At 42.0% G+C, this 22,570-nt stretch overlaps 2 protein-coding genes across 2 annotated transcripts; one reads left to right on the forward strand and one right to left on the reverse strand.

The window, feature by feature from the left end:
* Window positions 1-840: 840 nt before the first annotated feature.
* LOC311329242 (polyhomeotic-like protein 1) lies at window positions 841-12,257 on the forward strand (the record flags this gene model as incomplete). Its single annotated transcript, XM_084463116.1, has 14 exons — window positions 841-960; window positions 1,355-1,465; window positions 1,958-2,029; window positions 2,162-2,299; window positions 2,389-2,568; window positions 2,778-2,859; window positions 3,032-4,023; window positions 4,353-4,488; window positions 4,582-4,751; window positions 4,933-5,023; window positions 5,146-5,233; window positions 11,193-11,367; window positions 11,509-11,716; window positions 12,106-12,257. 14 exons carry the CDS (start codon window positions 841-843, stop codon window positions 12,255-12,257), a joined length of 2,715 nt encoding a protein of 904 aa, XP_084319242.1.
* Window positions 12,258-14,604: 2,347 nt separating this feature from the next.
* On the reverse strand, window positions 14,605-21,815 carry styk1a (serine/threonine/tyrosine kinase 1a; the record flags this gene model as incomplete). Its single annotated transcript, XM_084463121.1, has 8 exons — window positions 14,605-14,800; window positions 15,014-15,110; window positions 15,249-15,289; window positions 15,419-15,633; window positions 19,723-19,803; window positions 19,909-20,090; window positions 20,413-20,646; window positions 21,794-21,815. The coding sequence occupies 8 exons, from the start codon at window positions 21,813-21,815 to the stop codon at window positions 14,605-14,607; spliced, it is 1,068 nt and encodes a 355-aa protein (XP_084319247.1).
* Window positions 21,816-22,570: the final 755 nt, after the last annotated feature.

Consider the following 22,570-nt stretch of genomic DNA (forward strand, 5'->3'; position numbering starts at 1 on the left):
AGGGTTAGTTAGTACCTAGCAGGCTAGTAGGGTTAGGGTTAGGGTTAGGGTTAGCTAGTACCTAGCAGGCTAGTAGGGTTAGGGTTAGGGTTAGGGTTAGTTAGTACCTAGCAGGCTAGTAGGGTTAGGGTTAGTTAGTACCTAGCAGGCTAGTAGGGTTAGGGTTAGGGTTAGTTAGTACCTAGCAGGCTAGTAGGGTTAGGGTTAGTTAGTACCTAGCAGGCTAGTAGGGTTAGGGTTAGTTAGTACCTAGCAGGCTAGTAGGGTTAGGGTTAGGGTTAGGGTTAGGGTTAGTTAGTACCTAGCAGGCTAGTAGGGTTAGGGTTAGGGTTAGTTAGTACCTAGCAGGCTAGTAGGGTTAGGGTTAGGGTTAGTTAGTACCTAGCAGGCTAGTAGGGTTAGGGTTAGGGTTAGTTAGTACCTAGCAGGCTAGTAGGGTTAGGGTTAGTTAGTACCTAGCAGGCTAGTAGGGTTAGGGTTAGGGTTAGTTAGTACCTAGCAGGCTAGTAGTGGGCTGTGTTTGCTCAAGAGCCACTGGTCTGTTTGCATCCTCGTTAGCTCGCTAGCTTAACATGTTCCACGCTCAAGCGATTGGTTTACAGGAGTTGACTGGTTACATTCTTGTTGTATGCTATCGTGGCAATAATATAATATCAACATATTACAGATATTATTGCTTATCCAAGCATAGTTTGCTAGTTACTCATCTCTGCACATCATTGTGAAAGCTGTTTGGCATGAGGAACCGTGTGTCCCGTAGTGAGTGATCATGTCTTTAGGGAGCTGTTGTTTCTTCAGACTGCACTTGATTGAAAGATCCTGTCTTTATTTCTGCTAGACATGGAGACAGATGGGGACCAGAATCAGCAGAGCTCCACCAATGGGAGCGCTCCATCAGGGACAAACTCCCGCCCCTCTCAGATGAACTCCATGTCCCTATATGAGAGACAAGCTGTGCAGGTGTGTGTGTGTGTGTGTGTGTGTGTGTGTGTGTGTGTGTGTGTGTGTGTGTGTGTGTGTGTGTGTGTGCGCGCGCGTGCGTGTGTGGACAGCACCATGTCCCATCAACCCCATCTCTCATTTGTCACTGTATAGAGGTTCTATAACCTCTCACCTCCAGCGCTGGCTTCTACACAGACTCCTTACCAGGATAAAAGCTCATATATCAGCCTGCAGGCTAATGCCTCCCTCCCTCCCCTCTCTCTCTCTCTCTCTCTGGTCCTGTGACATTGAAGACTCACCTCACCACACTTCACCACACCTCACCTCACCACACCTCACCTCACCACACTTCACCACACTTCACCACACCTCACCACACCTCAACCTAACCTGTCGTGTCCTACCTGAGCAGGCTCTGCAGGCGCTGCAGAGACAGCCCAACGCTGCCCAGTACTTCCAGCAGCTCATGCTGCAGCAGCAGATCAACAGCGCCCAGCTACAGAACCTGGCCGCCGTGCAGCAGGTAAAGAGGCATGACAGCAACGCATGGTTAATACAGTAATGCAGGTTCAACAGGTAAAGAGACATAACTAAAGCTTATACAGTAATTAGGTACAGTACAACAAGTAAAGCGATAACTAGTGGTTATATAGTCATGCATGTACAACAGATAAAAGTACATTTACATTATAGATTATCTTCCATTCTCTAGCACTCTGACTGCTGGTGGCACTTGCTCTTATTGAAGGTTTTACTGACGATGACTGGAATGTACTGTTCAGTCGGTTCACTTGTCAAATGTACTTACTGGATAAGTGCTAAATGACTGGAATGTATTATACAGGCATTCTTTTACAGTCCCATCATAATTAAATGTTCCTATTGGTGATTGGTGTTGTCAGTGGGTTTGGCTGTAGGCTATGTTGGAGCTGAGACTTGCATGCAGTCATAGAGAAATGTATGCAGTGAAACTCTTGCCAGAAGGAGATTGTTGTGTGTCCTCTCCCTCTCATAGGCCACTCTTGCTGCCAGTCGCCAGTCCAGCCCCTCTAGCCAATCCCAGAGCACCAGCACAACAGTCACATCTGTAAGAAATCAACTTCATCACCAAAGCCACTGTCCTTAAGATGCTGTTGTTTTGAAGTCACTTCATGGCTGAACACTGCACTGTTTTCTCTGACAGTCAAAATGGTATTTTTTCAATCTGTTTCCTTTTCAGGTGAATGTAACCACCTCTGGGGGTGGGGCCACAACCAACACCCGCACTATTGGTCAGGGCTCCTCTGCGACATCCACCATCAGCCAATCGGTGTTGCTGAGTGGTAGTGCAGGAGGGCAGGGACAGATGTATCTGAGAGTGAGTGATGGGCTGCTGTGTGATGTGTGTTGTGGAGGTTGCAGCCCAGAGGACCTGGAGGATCCCAACCCTTGTGGCTTCTTTTGCAGGTGAACAGATCACTGAGGGCTCCAATCTCCTCCCAGCTCATCTTCATGCCCGGTAGCACGGCAACAGCTGCTGTGGCAACAGTCACCCAGCAACCACAAGCTCAGCAGCAGCAACAACAACAACAACAACAGGAAGTGACACCCACTTCCACCTCCAGCAGCCAGTCAGACAATGACCAGGTGTGGGCCATGTTTGTTTTTACACTTCCTGGTAGAATGTCTACAGTGAGAGTCTGCAGTCTGGGAATGGTAATGTTGTTAGATCTCTCTTCCCTTATTCCCCTTCTCTCTCTCTCTCTCTCTCTCTCTCTCTCTCTCTCTCTCTCTCTCTCTCTCTCTTTCTCTCTTTCTTTCTCTCTCTCTCTCTCTCTCTCTCTCTCGTGTTCTAGGTTCAGAACCTGGTCCTGCGTGGTGCCTCTAGTGCCAAAGGGGTCGGGGTTAAGACCGAAGCCCCAGAACGAGGGGACTCAGGTGGGGAGAAGAACACCAGAACTTGGCCTCCTAAACTCACCGGTTAAATTTTCAAATATTATCTCCAATATCTGTCTACACATTGTCTTCTGTCTTGGGAGTAGTTTTTTATTTGACTAAGTGTATCAGTTTATTATTCATGTGTCATCATCAGTCTCTTCTTCTCCTCCAGCCACCTACTCCCTCATCCAGTCAGCTCACCAGCAGCTCACCCAGAGCACTTCTCCCCCCAAACCCTCCCACTCTCAGCCCCAGCTTACCCACATCAAGATCCCTACTTACCCCCAGAGCTCCAGCACCAGCCTCAAACCTGGCAACCCGTCCAACTCCTCCTCCTCCGGCTCCTCCATCCCCCTCTCCCAGCTCCTCCTGCATGGGCCCAGCTTCGCCTCCGGTCGAGCCCTCACCACGGTGACCTCCGCCGCCACCCACATCCTGGTTCCCACCTCTGGCGCAAACAACCAATCCCACGGTTATCCAGTCGGCGCGGCGACCATGAAGCCCAGCGTGGCCGCGCAGACCCTGGTGGTGCAGCCGCTCCAAAAGACGTCCGTCAACGCCGGGGACAAAGCGGGCGGCCACGGCAACGGCCCAATCCCCATCCAGCCCAAAACCTTACAGGGGCTCCGCCTACCCCTCCAGCTGCCCTCCAGAAACCCGCCACCCATCCTCCCGGCACCCCCCTCCAACAGCCAGACCAGCGCCGCCCCGGCTCCGCCACACATCCCAGTCCAGATAGTCGGGGCCAGACAGAGCAGTTTAGGAAACTCCCAGGCTTTGGCCCTGGCGCAGGCCCGGAGCAGCTGTTCCCAGGACGGCTCCAGCAGCCTGCTCACAATGGTCGCCTCCATCGCGTCCAGGGAGGGAGGGCTCGTAGGCCGGGGGGCGGGACTTAAGAGTCTCCAGTCCCAGCAGGAGGCGCTCCCATTGGCCCACGTCTCCCACTTGCAACCGCAAGCCAATCAGAGCCCCGGACTGAATCCGACTCAGAACTGCACATCGGCTGCCACCCTCTCCTCCCAGTCTCCCTCCTCCGTCTCCTCTTCTCCCTCTCTCTCCCGTTCCTCCCTCCCCCTCCCCCCCCCCCTGTCCGGGGAGGAGTCTAGGGGCGCCCCCGCCGTTGTAGCCACCAATGGGGACGCAGTGGGTGGTCCAACACCACAGGTGGGTGAATTACCGTTGATGACGGCGCAGTAATATTCACACACATAGACACACGCGCACACACACACACACACACACACACACACACACACTAACGCTCGCTACACATTCGCTACCGTTCACTGAGGGGGGTGAGTGGCTAAACAGTGACATACAGTCACACACATCACACGTACAGTACAGTCACACATACAGTCACACACATCACACGTACAGTACAGTCACACACATACAGTCACACACATCACACTTACAGTACAGTCGTTCATTGAGCCTCCTGCGTGTTCCTACTCTGTCTGTAACCGTCTCCGGCGCCGTCTCTACTCAAGGGGAAGCAGACGATTGTTTCACTGAAGCGGAAGTCAGAATCCGACGCGACCAACGAAGAAGATGGCGCCCCGCCCCCGCACCTTCAGCCAATGAGAGAACGCTCCACCTCCCTCTCCTCTCCTGCTGTCGAAGCAGGTAAGACGCCCTGCAGCTGCTGCTGCCCCTACAGCCGTCTGTCAGACCTTTTCACACCTGTGAAGTAATCCTGGTCTCTCTGTCTTTGTCCAGGCCCTGGTCATCCCTCCCCCCCCCCGTCCATCTCTCCCTCCCTGTCCGTGTCTCGTCTTGGGGGAGGGCAGGGGGAGAGAGCCGCCCCTCCCCAGGCCGTGGTCAAACCTCACGTCCTCACACACCTCATAGAGGGATTCGTCATCCAGGAGGGAGCTGAGCCCTTCCCTGTGAGTGCTCGTGGGATTTGTAGTTTCTTTACATGTTAAGAGTCATGTAGAGTGCAGCGAAACTACATTATTAATTCACTTGGGGTTATGTGTCCAGTATCCTTACAGCTGTGACATATAAAGTTAGCATTTTTTAGCCTTAATCTTGTCTAGTCTTGTTCACCTCTGTCTTGGTTGACAGGTGTGTGGGCCAGTGAAGGAGCCAGCTGGTGAGGATTTGACCAATGACAATCCAGATGCTAGCCAATCAGAGTCTGTGACTCCTGCAACAGGTCAGGATCAGAATATCGTGACAGATATGCATGAAACAATGAGACAGACAACCGCTGTTTATGTAGCTGTTCTCAAGTGTTCTATGTACCGATAGACTAATTGAGTTCTACTCTATTGTCAGTGCTGAAGTGTGAGTACTGTAAGAGCTTTGCTCCTGCCAGCCAGTTCAGAGGCACCAAGAGGTTCTGCTCCATGACCTGCGCCAAGAGGTACAGTCACACATTCCTACTGTTATTACTACTGTTATTACTGATTAACTCCATTCAACTAATCCTAACTTACATTCACTATTACTAATTAATTACATTCATTATTACTGATCAATTACATTCATTATTACTGATCAACTACATTCATTATTACTGATCAACTACATTCATTATTAATGATCAACTACATTCATTATTACTGATCAACTACATTCATTATTACTGATCAACTACATTCATTATTACTGATCAACTACATTCATTATTAATGATCAACTATATTCATTATTACTGATCAACTACATTCATTATTACTGATCAACTACATTCATTATTACTGATCAACTACATTCATTATTAATTATCAACTACATTCATTATTAATGATCAACTACATTCATTATTACTGATCAACTACATTCATTATTACTGATCAACTACATTCATTATTAATGATCAACTACATTCATTATTACTGATCAACTACATTCATTATTAATGATCAACTACATTCATTATTACTGATCAACTACATTCATTATTAAGGATCAACTACATTCATTATTACTGATCAACTACATTCATTATTACTGATCAACTACATTCATTATTAATGATCAACTATATTCATTATTACTGATCAACTACATTCATTATTACTGATCAACTACATTCATTATTACTGATCAACTACATTCATTATTAATGATCAACTACATTCATTATTACTGATCAACTACATTCATTATTACTGATCAACTACATTCATTATTACTGATCAACTACATTCATTATTAATGATCAACAACATTCATTATTACTGATCAACTACATTCATTATTACTGATCAACTACATTCATTATTACTGATCAACTACATTCATTATTAATGATCAACAACATTCATTATTAAGGATCAACCACATTAATTATAACTGATCAACTACATTCATTATTACTGATCAACTACATTCATTATTACTGATCAACTACATTCATTATTACTGATCAACTATATTATTTATTAAGGATCAACTACATTCATTATTACTGATCAACTATTATTTATTAATGATCAACTACATTCATTATTAATTATCAACTATATTATTTATTAATGATCAACTACATTCATTATTACTGATCAACTACATTCATTATTACTGATCAACTACATTCATTATTAAGGATCAACTACATTCATTATTACTGATCAACTATTATTTATTAATGATCAACTACATTCATTATTAATTATCAACTATATTATTTATTAATGATCAACTATATTGATTATTACTGATCAACTACATTCATTATTAATGATCAACTACATTCATTATTACTGATCAACTACATTCATTATTACTGATCAACTACATTCATTATTAATGATCAACTACATTCATTATTAATGATCAACTATATTATTTATTAATGATCAACTACATTCATTATTAATGATCAACTATATTATTTATTAATTACCAACTACATTCATTATTAATGATCAACTACATTCATTATTAAGGATCAACTTCATTCATTATTACTGATCAACTACATTCATTATTACTGATCAACTATATTATTTATTAATGATCAACTACATTCATTATTAATGATCAACTATATTATTTATTAATGACCAACTACATTCATTATTACTGATCAACTACATTCATTATTAAGGATCAACTACATTCATTATTACTGATCAACTACATTAATTATTACTGATCAACTACATTCATTATTAATGATCAACTATATTATTTATTAATGATCAACTACATTCATTATTACTGATCAACTACATTCATTATTAATGATCAACTACATTCATTATTAATGATCAACTACATTCATTATTAATGATCAACTATATTATTTATTAATGATCAACTACATTCATTATTAATGATCAACTACATTCATTATTAATGATCAACTATATTATTTATTAATGATCAACTACATTCATTATTACTGATCAACTACATTCATTATTACTGATCAACTACATTCATTATTACTGATCAACTACATTCATTATTAATGATCAATTACATTCATTATTAATGATCAACTATATTATTTATTAATGATCAACTACATTCATTATTACTGATCAAGTACATTCATTATTACTGATCAACTACATTCATTATTACTGATCAACTACATTCATTATTACTGATCAACTACATTCATTATTAATGATCAACTACATTCATTATTACTGATCAACTACATTTATTATTACTGATCAACTACATTCATTATTAATGATCAACTAAATTCATTATTACTGATCAACTAAATTCATTATTACTGATCAATTACATTCATTATTAAGGATCAACTACATTCATTATTACTGATCAACTACATTCATTATTACTGATCAACTATATTATTTATTAATGATCAACTACATTCATTATTAATGATCAACTACATTCATTATTACTGATCAACTACATTCATTATTAATTATCAACTATATTATTTATTAATGATCAACTACATTCATTATTACTGATCAACTACATTCATTATTACTGATCAACTACATTCATTATTACTGATCAACTATATTATTTATTAAGGATCAACTACATTCATTATTACTGATCAACTATTATTTATTAATGATCAACTACATTCATTATTAATTATCAACTATATTATTTATTAATGATCAACTACATTCATTATTACTGATCAACTACATTCATTATTACTGATCAACTACATTCATTATTACTGATCAACTATATTATTTATTAAGGATCAACTACATTCATTATTACTGATCAACTATTATTTATTAATGATCAACTACATTCATTATTAATTATCAACTATATTATTTATTAATGATCAACTACATTCATTATTACTGATCAACTACATTCATTATTACTGATCAACTACATTCATTATTAAGGATCAACTACATTCATTATTACTGATCAACTATTATTTATTAATGATCAACTACATTCATTATTAATTATCAACTATATTATTTATTAATGATCAACTACATTCATTATTAATTATCAACTATATTATTTATTAATGATCAACTACATTGATTATTACTGATCAACTACATTCATTATTAAGGATCAACTACATTCATTATTAATGATCAACTACATTCATTATTAATGATCAACTATATTATTTATTAATGATCAACTACATTCATTATTACTGATCAACTACATTCATTATTAATGATCAACTACATTCATTATTACTGATCAACTATATTATTTATTAATGATCAACTACATTCATTATTAATGATCAACTATATTATTTATTAATGACCAACTACATTCATTATTACTGATCAACTACATTCATTATTAAGGATCAACTACATTCATTATTAATAATCAACTATATTATTTATTAATGACCAACTACATTCATTATTACTGATCAACTACATTCATTATTACTGATCAACTACATTCATTATTAATGATCAACTATATTATTTATTAATGATCAACTACATTCATTATTACTGATCAACTACATACATTATTAATGATCAACTCCATTCATTATTAATGATCAACTACATTCATTATTAATGATCAACTACATTCATTATTAATGATCAACTATATTATTTATTAATGATCAACTACATTCATTATTAATGATCAACTAAATTCATTATTACTGATCAACTAAATTCATTATTACTGATCAACTACATTCATTATTAATGATCAACTACATTCATTATTAATGATCAACTACATTCATTATTAATGATCAATTACATTCATTATTAAGGATCAACTACATTCATTATTACTGATCAACTACATTCATTATTACTGATCAACTATATTATTTATTAATGATCAACTACATTCATTATTAATGATCAACTACATTCATTATTAAGGATCAACTACATTCATTATTACTGATCAACTTCATTCATTATTAATGATCAACTACATTCATTATTAATGATCAACTACATTCATTATTAATGATCAACTACATTCATTATTACTGATCAACTACATTCATTATTAATGATCAACTACATTCATTATTAAGGATCAACTACATTCATTATTACTGATCAACTTCATTCATTATTAATGATCAACTACATTCATTATTAATGATCAACTACATTCATTATTAATGATCAATTACATTCATTAGTAATGATCAACTATATTATTTATTAATGATCAACTACATTCATTATTACTGATCAACTACATTCATTATTACTGATCAACTTCATTCATTATTAATGATCAACTACATTCATTATTAATGATCAACTACATTCATTATTAATGATCAACTACATTCATTATTAATGATCAATTACATTCATTATTAATGATCAACTATATTATTTATTAATTATCAACTACATTCATTATTACTGATCAACTACATTCATTATTACTGATCAACTACATTCATTATTAAGGATCAACTACATTCATTATTACTGATCAACTACATTCATTATTAATGATCAACTACATTCATTATTACTGATCAATTACATTCATTATTACTGATCAAGTACATTCATTATTACTGATCAACTACATTCATTATTACTGATCAACTACATTCATTATTAAGGATCAACTACATTCATTATTAAGGATCAACTACATTCATTATTAATGATCAACTACATTCATTATTAATGATCAACTACATTCATTATTAAGGATCAACTATATTCATTATTACTGATCAACTACATTCATTATTACTGATCAACTACATTCATTATTACTGATCAACTACATTCAGTATTACTGATCAACTACATTAATTACTAATGATCAACTACATTCATTATTACTGATCAACTACATTCATTATTACTGATCAACTACATTCATTATTAATGATCAACTACATTCATTATTAATGATCAACTACATTCATTATTAATGATCAACTACATTCATTATTAATGATCAACTACATTCATTATTAATTATCAACTATATTATTTATTAATGATCAACTACATTCATTATTACTGATCAACTACATTCATTATTAATGATCAACTACATTCATTATTACTGATCAACTACATTCATTATTACTGATCAACTACATTCATTATTAATGATCAACTACATTCATTATTAATTATCAACTATATTATTTATTAATGATCAACTACATTCATTATTAATGATCAACTACATTCATTATTAATGATCAACTACATTCATTATTACTGATCAACTACATTCATTATTACTGATCAACTACATTCATTATTAATGATTAACTACATTCATTATTAATGATCAACTACATTCATTATTAATGATCAACTACATTCATTATTACTGATCAACTACATTCATTATTACTGATCAACTACATTCATTATTAATGATCAACTACATTCATTATTAATGATCAACTACATTCATTATTAATGATCAACTACATTCATTATTAATGATCAACTACATTCATTATTAATGATCAACTACATTCATTATTAATGATCAACTACATTCATTATTACTGATCAACTACATTCATTATTATTGATCAACTACATTCATTAGCTTCATGGATAGAGAGGTCTGTACTGTTATCAGCATTTAACTACAGTAGGTCTATCTGTAAGGTACAGTGGAGTAGAGAAAATAATGCCACACCCAGTCACAATCACACCCAGTAGGCTGGACAGCCCTCACTCCTCATACTGCATCACTCCCACATAGTCAAGATCCAACTCTCCCGGTGATCAGCAGTGTGTAGCTTAGCTTCCATCTGTAGTTCTCCAGTGCGTTTGTAGTCCTTTGTAACTCATTCCCAGGGTGAGTGGTGTGATTAGCGAGGTGCAGCACAGTGTTGGTGGACTCTGTGTAACTGTATGTCTCTTATTCAGTATGTATTGGTTCCCCAGGTACAACGTGAGCTTCCGCATGCGCCAGGGTCATCACCACAGCAACCAGGATCATCACCAGGGTAACCGCCTGAGCCAATCGGACGAGGACGGGGTCATGAGGAGGAGGGTCCCCCGGAGAACCAGCTCAGAGATCGCCAGCGCCAAGATAGCCGGGAGGCCCCTTCCTGTCAAGGTAACGGCCAGGCTGACCAATAGGAGGACACTAATAGTTACCTCAAACTGATTACAAACAATTTGGCTCTATTGGGCCTGGTTTTGGGCTAAAAATAGACACGCACACACCCATCTGACACATCCCTGTGTTTGCCCACAGTGCCGATCAGAGTCCAGTCACTCGGACGAGGCGTCCAGTGGTGAGGAAGAGGAGGACGACGCCATGTCCCTCTCTCCTGCCTCCTCCACTTCCTGTCACCAGCCTCCTCCTGCGCTACCATTGGAGGGCTCCGGACCCCACTTCCTGCCCGGTAGCCCGGCCCAGTGGAGTGTGGAGGAAGTGTCTCAGTTCATCTCTTCTCTCCAAGGTAACAAATTCCTCTGTCGATGTTGTAAAGTACAATACATGCCTGAATATATGGAGCAACCCTCTTCCTTACCTTCATTCCTCCCTCCCCGCCTCTCTCTGTCTCCATCTCTCTCCTGCACCCTCTCTCCTCCACCCTCCCCGCCTCTCTCTGTCTCCATCTCTCTCCTGCACCCTCTCTCCTCCACCCTCCCCGCCTCTCTCTGTCTCCATCTCTCTCCTGCACCCTCTCTCCTCCACCCTCCCCGCCTCTCTCTGTCTCCATCTCTCTCCTGCACCCTCTCTCCTCCTCCCTCCCCACCTCTCTCTGTCTCCATCTCTCTCCTGCACCCTCTCTCCTCCACCCTCCCCGCCTCTCTCTGTCTCCATCTCTCTCCTCCTCCCTCCCAGGTTGTGAGGAGCTCGCAGCCCAGTTCCTGTCCCAGGAGATTGACGGACAGGCGCTCCTCCTACTCAGAGAAGAGCACCTTATGTCCACCATGAACATCAAGCTAGGTCCCGCCCTCAAGATCTGTGCCCACATCAACACCCTGAGAGACTGACTTTTACGGCTGGCTCCACCAATAACAGTCTGACCCTTGATGAGATCTGATTGGTCACTGATGGTGACTGCACTACATCGCTCTCTGATTGGCTTTGGATTGGATTGGATTTTGACGCATAGGTCCCATCAAGTGCATTTGAGGGTGCTTTTCAAACTGAATGCATTTGGGGGGGGGGGGGGGCTGGGTTGTGAATGGCTACAGAGGGAAAAAGGGTGGGTGATAACGAGAAAAGGGGTGGAAGGGATGACAGGAGGTGACAACTGACAATGTGTCTGCCTAAAGACTCTTTAACTGAGCTAGTTTTGTGGTCCGTTCATTTTTATATATTCTGTCAAAAAAAATAGAACAAGTGAGAGAGCAACACAAACTAGCCACGTGAGAAATGAAGACCTTAAAACATGGTATACGTGTGTGTGAATGAGCGAGTGAGAGAACCTACAGTATATACAGTATATACAGTACGTGTTACGTTCGCCTGTACTATTTAAATGCACCTTTTGTGTTTTCTGTACTGCCTTTTACTTGGTTTGCCCCGTAGAGAACGATTACGCCATTATCACTTTGTGAACATCGTGGCCTTTTATTCGTAGTTTCAATAATGAGGGTTACCCTAACCCTAACCCTAACCCTAACCCTTCAATAACGACCCAAAGCACTAGAACACATTCTCTTCTCTTTAAAAAAAAAAAAACAAAAAAAAAAACAACCTAAAAAACAAAAACAAAAAAACATTTCATATCATTCCTTGCTTTTTTTATCAGCACTTCTGTCGTGTGGTCAGGCCATGCAGTGCAGAGCAGTCATTTTGCCTTTTGCCAATAATAACAGAGTAGCGATGACGTTTCTGCTGTTGCAACTGGTCAGCAGTCTTCCTCCTAGCTTTCCTCTTCATCGTCTGGAGGCTGTCATGGTCAGGGTTAGGGTTAGGACATGGTCACTAGGCTGTCATGGTCAGGGTTAGGGTTAGGACATGGTCACTAGGCTGTCATGGTCAGGGTTAGGGTTAGGACATGGTCACTAGGCTGTCATGGTCAGGGTTAGGGTTAGGACATGGTCACTAGGCTGTCATGGTCAGGGTTAGGGTTAGGACATGGTCACTAGGCTGTCATGGTCAGGGTTAGGGTTAGGACATGGTCACTAGGCTGTCATGGTCAGGGTTAGGGTTAGGACATGGTCACTAGGCTGTCACTAGCAGTTGTATTGAGTCTTCTCTCCAGTAGGAAACTCCTGCTATTTTGTGTGTTTACATTTCAAGCTTCGAGGAGCATCATGCAAATAAATAAATAAATACTTTAGGACAACATTGTGCCTAAGTGGTAGTGCTTTTATTTTGCATTGATATGGATTTACCAGAACATTCTAAAAGGAGCTGTGATGTGAATGGTGGTTGTGATTCAGACCTGCCAGTCTCGCTCTTGCAACAGTGTCCATCTTAGTTTCTCAACTAGGGGTTATGAGTCCCTGTCTCCCAGCAGAATTGAGAAGTGAAAAAATGATGCATCGGCTGTCTGTTGTCTCCAGTATATCTATATAAATGCAGCATCTGTCACCAGAACTGGTCTGTGCACGGTGAACTGGTCTGTGCACGGTGAACTGGTCTGTGCACGGTGAACTGGTCTGTGCACGGTGAACTGGTCTGTGCACGGTGAACTGGTCTGTGCACGGTGAACTGGTCTGTGCACGGTGAACTGGTCTGTGCACGGTGAACTGGTCTGTGCAGGTGAACTGGTCTGTGCAGGTGAACTGGTCTGTGCAGGTGGTCACTGGGCAGGTTGAAGCCGTCCCATAGAGGTGTCCACCAGAGACTTGGTTTTCACAGTTCAGGCCTGTCAATACGAGGTCCCTCAAACTGGTCCAGAGACGCATACTAGCACACAGTCTCCCAGTAGTCCTGCATACTAGCACACAGTCTCACAGTAGTCCTGCATACTGCATACTAGCACACAGTCTCACAGTAGTCCTGCATACTAGCACACAGTCTCACAGTAGTCCTGAATACTGCATACTAGCACACAGTCTCCCAGTAGTCCTGAATACTGCATACTAGCACACAGTCTCACAGTAGTCCTATATACTGCATACTAGCACACAGTCTCACAGTAGTCCTGAATACTGCATACTAGCACACAGTCTCCCAGTAGTCCTGCATACTGCATACTAGCACACAGTCTCACAGTAGTCCTGAATACTGCATACTAGCACACAGTCTCCCAGTAGTCCTATATACTGCATACTAGCACACAGTCTGCATACTAGCACACAGTCTCACAGTAGTCCTGAATGCAAGCTGCGACAGCAGCAGCACTGGCCATGGAGGCTGATGACGGACAAGTCCTTGATCCAATCAGAGGACTGCATAATTGTAGGCCTCTCCATATCCCGCCTCCCGCAGGTATCTCTCAATGTTCAATGGCTCAGACACCCGCAGAACCGTCCTGTCATTGGCACTCCTCTCTCCTGATTGGAGCTTCTGGATCAGCTCAGCCAATGAGGGGCGCTTCTGGGGAGTCCACTGGCAACAGGACTTGATGAGGGAGTAGCTGGAAGAGGTACGGAGATGATATAGAAGTATTATAGATTAGTCAGTATCTCAAGCTATTTAATATACTGTAGCTCCAAGTGTTGATAACTAATATAATTGTGTCAATGTCAATATTGAGGATTAGTGGCAGCAATGCTAATGAGGTAATTCTCCTGCACTTTATAAAGGGAGTTTTCTGGTTCTGTAGTTCTGAGTGGGTTCTGAGTCTTACAGTGCGTTGGAACAGCTGGCTGGTCTCTCTAGTGTCCTCCCTCTCAGGAGGTGCTGCAGAAGCTCGCTGGACATGACCTCAGGGAAGGGAGGGTCACCTAGCAGAAGGGGAGAAGTACACTACTGTCCAGGAGCTGTCCACTCCAAAATGGTTGACCAGCACTGACTGATATATTAATGGATTTCAGCCACTGCTCGTTGATTGATTAAATAAATTAGATTACAACAACTCTCACCCAGTGTTACCATCTCATGGAGCAGGATTCCAAAGGACCAGCTGTTAGAGAGAGAATTAACCCTGTTAACCAAACTATGACATAAAACAACAACAACAAAAACATTATCAAACAGTCTCAACTTTTTGGTGATAATTTGAATAGTTCAACCAATCAGAGAAGCTACTCACACATCACTGCTTTGACTGACAACTCTCCTGGCCAATAGCTCTGGAGCATGCCACTTCCTCATCTCCATGTCCTCCAGCTCCCCTGGAGTCCCTGCCTGGCTCCGCCTCCGGTAGGCTGGGCCCAGCCCCCAAAGCTTTGCCGTCAGATCTCGGCCAATCAGGACGCTCCGAGCGCCCACGTTGCCATGGATACAGCTCTTGCTGTGCAGGTGTTCCTAGGTGGACAAACAGAGGAGGAGATTGGTCTCCACGGTGACTGTGCACAGTAACAGGGATGTGCTAGCTTACAGTAATAAGGTAAGAGAGAGAAAGAGAGGGATTTACCAACCAACCCTAACCCTATATACCAACCAACCCTAACCCTATATACCAACCAACCCTAACCCTATATACCAACCAACCCTAACCCTATATACCAACCAACCCTAACCCTATATACCAACCAACCCTAACCCTAACCCTATATACCAACCAACCCTAACCCTATATACCAACCAACCCTAACCCTATATACCAACCAACCCTAACCCTATATACCAACCAACCCTAACCCTATATACCAACCAACCCTAACCCTAAATACCAACCAACCCTAACCCTATATACCAACCAACCCTAACCCTATATACCAACCAACCCTAACCCTATATACCAACCAACCCTAACCCTATATACCAACCAACCCTAACCCTATATACCAACCAACCCTAACCCTAACCCTATATACCAACCAACCCTAACCCTATATACCAACCAACCCTAACCCTAAATACCAACCAACCCTAACCCTATATACCAACTAACCCTAACCCTATATACCAACCAACCCTAACCCTATATACCAACCAACCCTAACCCTAACCCTATATACCAACTAACCCTAACCCTATATACCAACCAACCCTAACCCTATATACCAACCAACCCTAACCCTAACCCTATATACCAACCAACCCTAACCCTATATACCAACCAACCCTAACCCTATATACCAACCAACCCTAACCCTATATACCAACCAACCCTAACCCTAACCCTATATACCAACCAACCCTAACCCTAAATACCAACCAACCCTAACCCTATATACCAACTAACCCTAACCCTATATACCAACCAACCCTAACCCTATATACCAACCAACCCTAACCCTATATACCAACCAACCCTAACCCTATATACCAACCAACCCTAACCCTAAATACCAACCAACCCTAACCCTAACCCTATATACCAACCAACCCTAACCCTATATACCAACCAACCCTAACCCTAAATACCAACCAACCCTAACCCTATATACCAACCCTAACCCTAACCCTAAATACCAACCAACCCTAACCCTATATACCAACCAACCCTAACCCTAAATACCAACCAACCCTAACCCTATATACCAACCAACCCTAACCCTATATACCAACCAACCCTAACCCTATATACCAACCAACCCTAACCCTATATACCAACCAACCCTAACCCTAACCCTATATACCAACCAACCCTAACCCTATATACCAACCAACCCTAACCCTATATACCAACCAACCCTAACCCTATATACCAACCAACCCTAACCCTATATACCAACCAACCCTAACCCTATATACCAACCAACCCTAACCCTATATACCAACCAACCCTAACCCTATATACCAACCAACCCTAACCCTATATACCAACCAACCCTAACCCTAAATACCAACCAACCCTAACCCTATATACCAACCAACCCTAACCCTATATACCAACCAACCCTAACCCTATATACCAACCAACCCTAACCCTATATACCAACCAACCCTAACCCTAACCCTATATACCAACCAACCCTAACCCTATATACCAACCAACCCTAACCCTATATACCAACCAACCCTAACCCTATATACCAACCAACCCTAACCCTATATACCAACCAACCCTAACCCTATATACCAACCAACCCTAACCCTATATACCAACCAACCCTAACCCTATATACCAACCAACCCTAACCCTATATACCAACCAACCCTAACCCTAACCCTATATACCAACCAACCCTAACCCTATATACCAACTAACCCTAACCCTATATACCAACCAACCCTAACCCTATATACCAACCAACCCTAACCCTATATACCAACCAACCCTAACCCTATATACCAACCAACCCTAACCCTATATACCAACCAACCCTAACCCTATATACCAACCAACCCTAACCCTATATACCAACCAACCCTAACCCTATATACCAACCAACCCTAACCCTATATACCAACCAACCCTAACCCTATATACCAACCAACCCTAACCCTATATACCAACCAACCCTAACCCTATATACCAACCAACCCTAACCCTAACCCTATATACCAACCAACCCTAACCCTATATACCAACCAACCCTAACCCTAAATACCAACCAACCCTAACCCTATATACCAACCAACCCTAACCCTATATACCAACCAACCCTAACCCTAACCCTATATACCAACCAACCCTAACCCTAACCCTATATACCAACCAACCCTAACCCTATATACCAACCAACCCTAACCCTATATACCAACCAACCCTAACCCTATATACCAACCAACCCTAACCCTATATACCAACCAACCCTAACCCTATATACCAACCAACCCTAACCCTATATACCAACCAACCCTAACCTTATATACCAACCAACCCTAACCCTATATACCAACCAACCCTAACCCTATATACCAACCAACCCTAACCCTATATACCAACCAACCCTAACCTTATATACCAACCAACCCTAACCCTATATACCAACCAACCCTAACCCTATATACCAACCAACCCTAACCTTATATACCAACCAACCCTAACCCTATATACCAACCAACCCTAACCCTATATACCAACCAACCCTAACCCTATATACCAACCAACCCTAACCCTATATACCAACCAACCCTAACCCTATATACCAACCAACCCTAACCCTATATACCAACCAACCCTAACCCTATATACCAACCAACCCTAACCCTAACCCTATATACCAACCAACCCTAACCCTATATACCAACCAACCCTAACCCTATATACCAACCAACCCTAACCCTATATACCAACCAACCCTAACCCTATATACCAACCAACCCTAACCCTATATACCAACCAACCCTAACCCTATATACCAACCAACCCTAACCCTATATACCAACCAACCCTAACCCTATATACCAACCAACCCTAACCCTATATACCAACCCTAACCCTATATACCAACCAACCCTAACCCTATATACCAACCAACCCTAACCTTATATACCAACCAACCCTAACCCTATATACCAACCAACCCTAACCCTATATACCAACCAACCCTAACCCTATATACCAACCAACCCTAACCTTATATACCAACCAACCCTAACCCTATATACCAACCAACCCTAACCCTATATACCAACCAACCCTAACCCTATATACCAACCAACCCTAACCCTATATACCAACCAACCCTAACCCTATATACCAACCAACCCTAACCCTATATACCAACCAACCCTAACCCTAACCCTATATACCAACCAACCCTAACCCTATATACCAACCAACCCTAACCCTATATACCAACCAACCCTAACCCTATATACCAACCAACCCTAACCCTAACCCTATATACCAACCAACCCTAACCCTAACCCTATATACCAACCAACCCTAACCCTGTATACCAACCAACCCTAACCCTATATACCAACCAACCCTAACCCTATATACCAACCAACCCTAACCCTATATACCAACTAACCCTAACCCTATATACCAACCAACCCTAACCCTATATACCAACCAACCCTAACCCTAACCCTATATACCAACCAACCCTAACCCTATATACCAACTAACCCTAACCCTATATACCAACCAACCCTAACCCTATATACCAACCAACCCTAACCCTAACCCTATATACCAACCAACCCTAACCCTATATACCAACCAACCCTAACCCTATATACCAACCAACCCTAACCCTATATACCAACCAACCCTAACCCTATATACCAACCAACCCTAACCCTATATACCAACCAACCCTAACCCTATATACCAACCAACCCTAACCCTATATACCAACCAACCCTAACCCTATATACCAACCAACCCTAACCCTATATACCAACCAACCCTAACCCTATATACCAACCAACCCTAACCCTATATACCAACCAACCCTAACCCTATATACCAACCAACCCTAACCCTAACCCTATATACCAACCAACCCTAACCCTATATACCAACCAACCCTAACCCTATATACCAACCAGAGCTGACGCCACCTGTCCTCCTATGGTGAATATGCGCTTCTCTGTGAGGTCACATGGCGAGTCCTCCCCTGGGTGGTCCTGACAGGAACAGTCATAACAGTCTTTAATTAATACCTCACTATCAGTAGGTCTAGTCCACATGCTCACCCCTCCCACCACACACACACACACACACACACACACCTGTCGACACTTCCAGAGGTATCCCAGCAGGTCTCTATGCTCCAGCTCTTCAACCACCATCACCATGGGCAACTGCACAGAGACTACGCCCATTAGCCCAGGCAGGAAGGGGTGTGGCCCCAGCTCAGACAGGAAGGAGGCAAAACCCAGGAAGTGCTGTTGCTCGCCGACGTTGGCGGATTCTGGGAAGGGAATGCGAGGGGTCTTTGATGCTGTTCAGAAAGCAGAGCACTGTGGGAGGTGTAGTTGTTTTTTTGTAATTTTGGGGTTCGAATTGATTAGTTGACTTGAGTAATTAAAGTGGTCATTTAACCAAGATATCAAGTTTTTTTTTTTTTTTATCATATATAATCTACTATCTTTATTCCCTACAGAGACTATTGAGTATACGCTCACATTGCGCCTCATATAGAACATGTACATACACATTGCAACTCTCTTGACTATATCTCATCATCTTGTTTCTATATCTGTAGTGAGCCTGAGGCTGTTATGGTTTGACACCTTTCAGCACTCGTAGGACGACGTCCCTGTGTTCCATCCTGGCCCTGTAGAGGGCGACAGAGTCTCCCGGCAACACAGAGAAGGACAGAGGCAGCGGGCCGACCAGCAGGAGGGCGCTGCGCTGCCTCTCCCTGGGCGTCTCCGGTACTGCGGTCAGTGTGGACCGCCCGGTCCGTCTGCTGGGGGCGGTCATGGGGAGAACCTCATGTTCTACGGGGTTCAGCTCAGGCGGGGCTGGGGAGGGAAGGGAAAGGAATTGAATGAGCAGCCTGTCCCAAAATACTGATATTGAGGTTTCTATCGAGCAAAGCATACGTTCTACATACAGCGAGATCAAACCTACACACACACACAGACACACACACACACACACACACACAGACACACACACACACACACACACACACACAGACGTAGGGACTCACCGTCGATGCCCTGCAGGTCATGTCTGTGTCTGTGTGTGTGTGTGTGTGTGTGTGTGTGCCTGCTGGGCCTGGTCCTGCGTGGTCGGACCACAGGCCTGACGGGGCACTGGGGGGGCCGTCGCTGGCGGTGGTACCTCAGCACACACAGAGCCAGGAGAACAAGCAGGAAGCCTCCCACTAGCAGGCTGGGAACGATGATCACTTCCTGTTCATATGTTCTGACCACTGTGAGAGAGAGAGAGACAGAGAGAGAGAGGAGGTGGAGAGAGAGAGGAGGTGGAGAGTGAGAAAGAGAGAGAGAGGAGGTGGAGAGCGAGAGAGAGAGAAAGGGTCACAGATGGCTCCATATCTGTAGACTCGTGGAACCAATGAAATGAGGAAGATGTGGAATTAATATCACTTTACTTTCCGGGCTGGTTTCCTGGACATTTCAACAATTTCCCCTCCGGGATGGATACAGTATATATCTATCTGTCTATGTATAATCAATATAGATACAGTATCTGTCTATGTATGATCAATATAGATACAGTATCTGTCTATGTATGATCAATATAGTCAATACTGAATGTGATTATGAATAATCAATATAGTCAATACTGAATGTGATCAATATAGTCAATACTGAATGTGATGACACCCTCTGTACATGACCCAGAACCCAAGCTAACTAACAGGTCCTGGTTATGGTGAAGGGACAGGGTGACTCACATAAAAATACAATCTTACACAGTATGTATCTGTCACACGCCCAATAGTACAAAGCATTGATATTCAATGAGTAACAATGATGCATGTACTAGAACATTTGTGCTACTGGGCGTGTGTGACAGACACATACTGTGCAAGACTGTGACCTGGTGTTAGTGCCGCCTTTGGCCACATGCCACTAATACTCCTGCCCTCTCTCCCCTGGGGCTACGGGAACCACGTCAACGAAAGAACCTCTCTCACACCTTGCTTTGTCTTAATCCACATGTGGGCCTGCCTTGCACATACTCATTACAATAAGGACCTAGCTCCTATCCACCACTGACTTGATTGGGCAAGTGTGGCTCTGTGGGGTTGTGTGTGTGTGTGTGTGTGTGTGTGTGTGTGTGTGTTTGAGTGAGGTCACGCATAGATAGACAGTAACCAGGTACAGTGGGATGGATTGAGAACTCCTCTGTCTGGTTGAGGTTCATTCTCATGATGAGGTACGAGTTTCATAATTGATCTCACGTAATCGTCATAACTGTAAATGAGGGCAACCTCAGTGTCCTTCGAGTCTAAATAAAGGTTATTGAATTGAATTGAATAACATGAGAGCGCCCGCTCAGGCTCAACCCGTCACCCCCAGATCAGCAGTCAACACCAATCAAGAATGAAGCTTGTTTGTAATCTTCCAAGAGCCCACAAATTAAAGAATGGAGGACTAATAAAAAGGAAGAAAGTTTTTATAGGAATCTGCATAAAGGCAGTGGTGCTAAATAATAATAACACCCTGATCTCTTTGATTTGTTGAATATGTTGAGGTGTGCCCTGTATGGTGTGGTATACCTAACCCTAACCCTGTATGGTGTGGTATCCCTAACCCTAACCCTAACCCTGTATGGTGTGGTATACCTAACCCTAACCCTGTATGGTGTGGTATACCTAACCCTAACCCTGTATGGTGTGGCATACCTAACCCTAACCCTGTATGGTGTGGTAGAGGCCTATGTTGGGCTTGGTCTGCTATCAGTGTTTTCCAT

This window comes from Borostomias antarcticus (assembly GCF_949987555.1).
Source record: "Borostomias antarcticus genome assembly, contig: scaffold_132, whole genome shotgun sequence".
In the NCBI taxonomy this organism is placed as follows: domain Eukaryota; kingdom Metazoa; phylum Chordata; class Actinopteri; order Stomiiformes; family Stomiidae; genus Borostomias; species Borostomias antarcticus.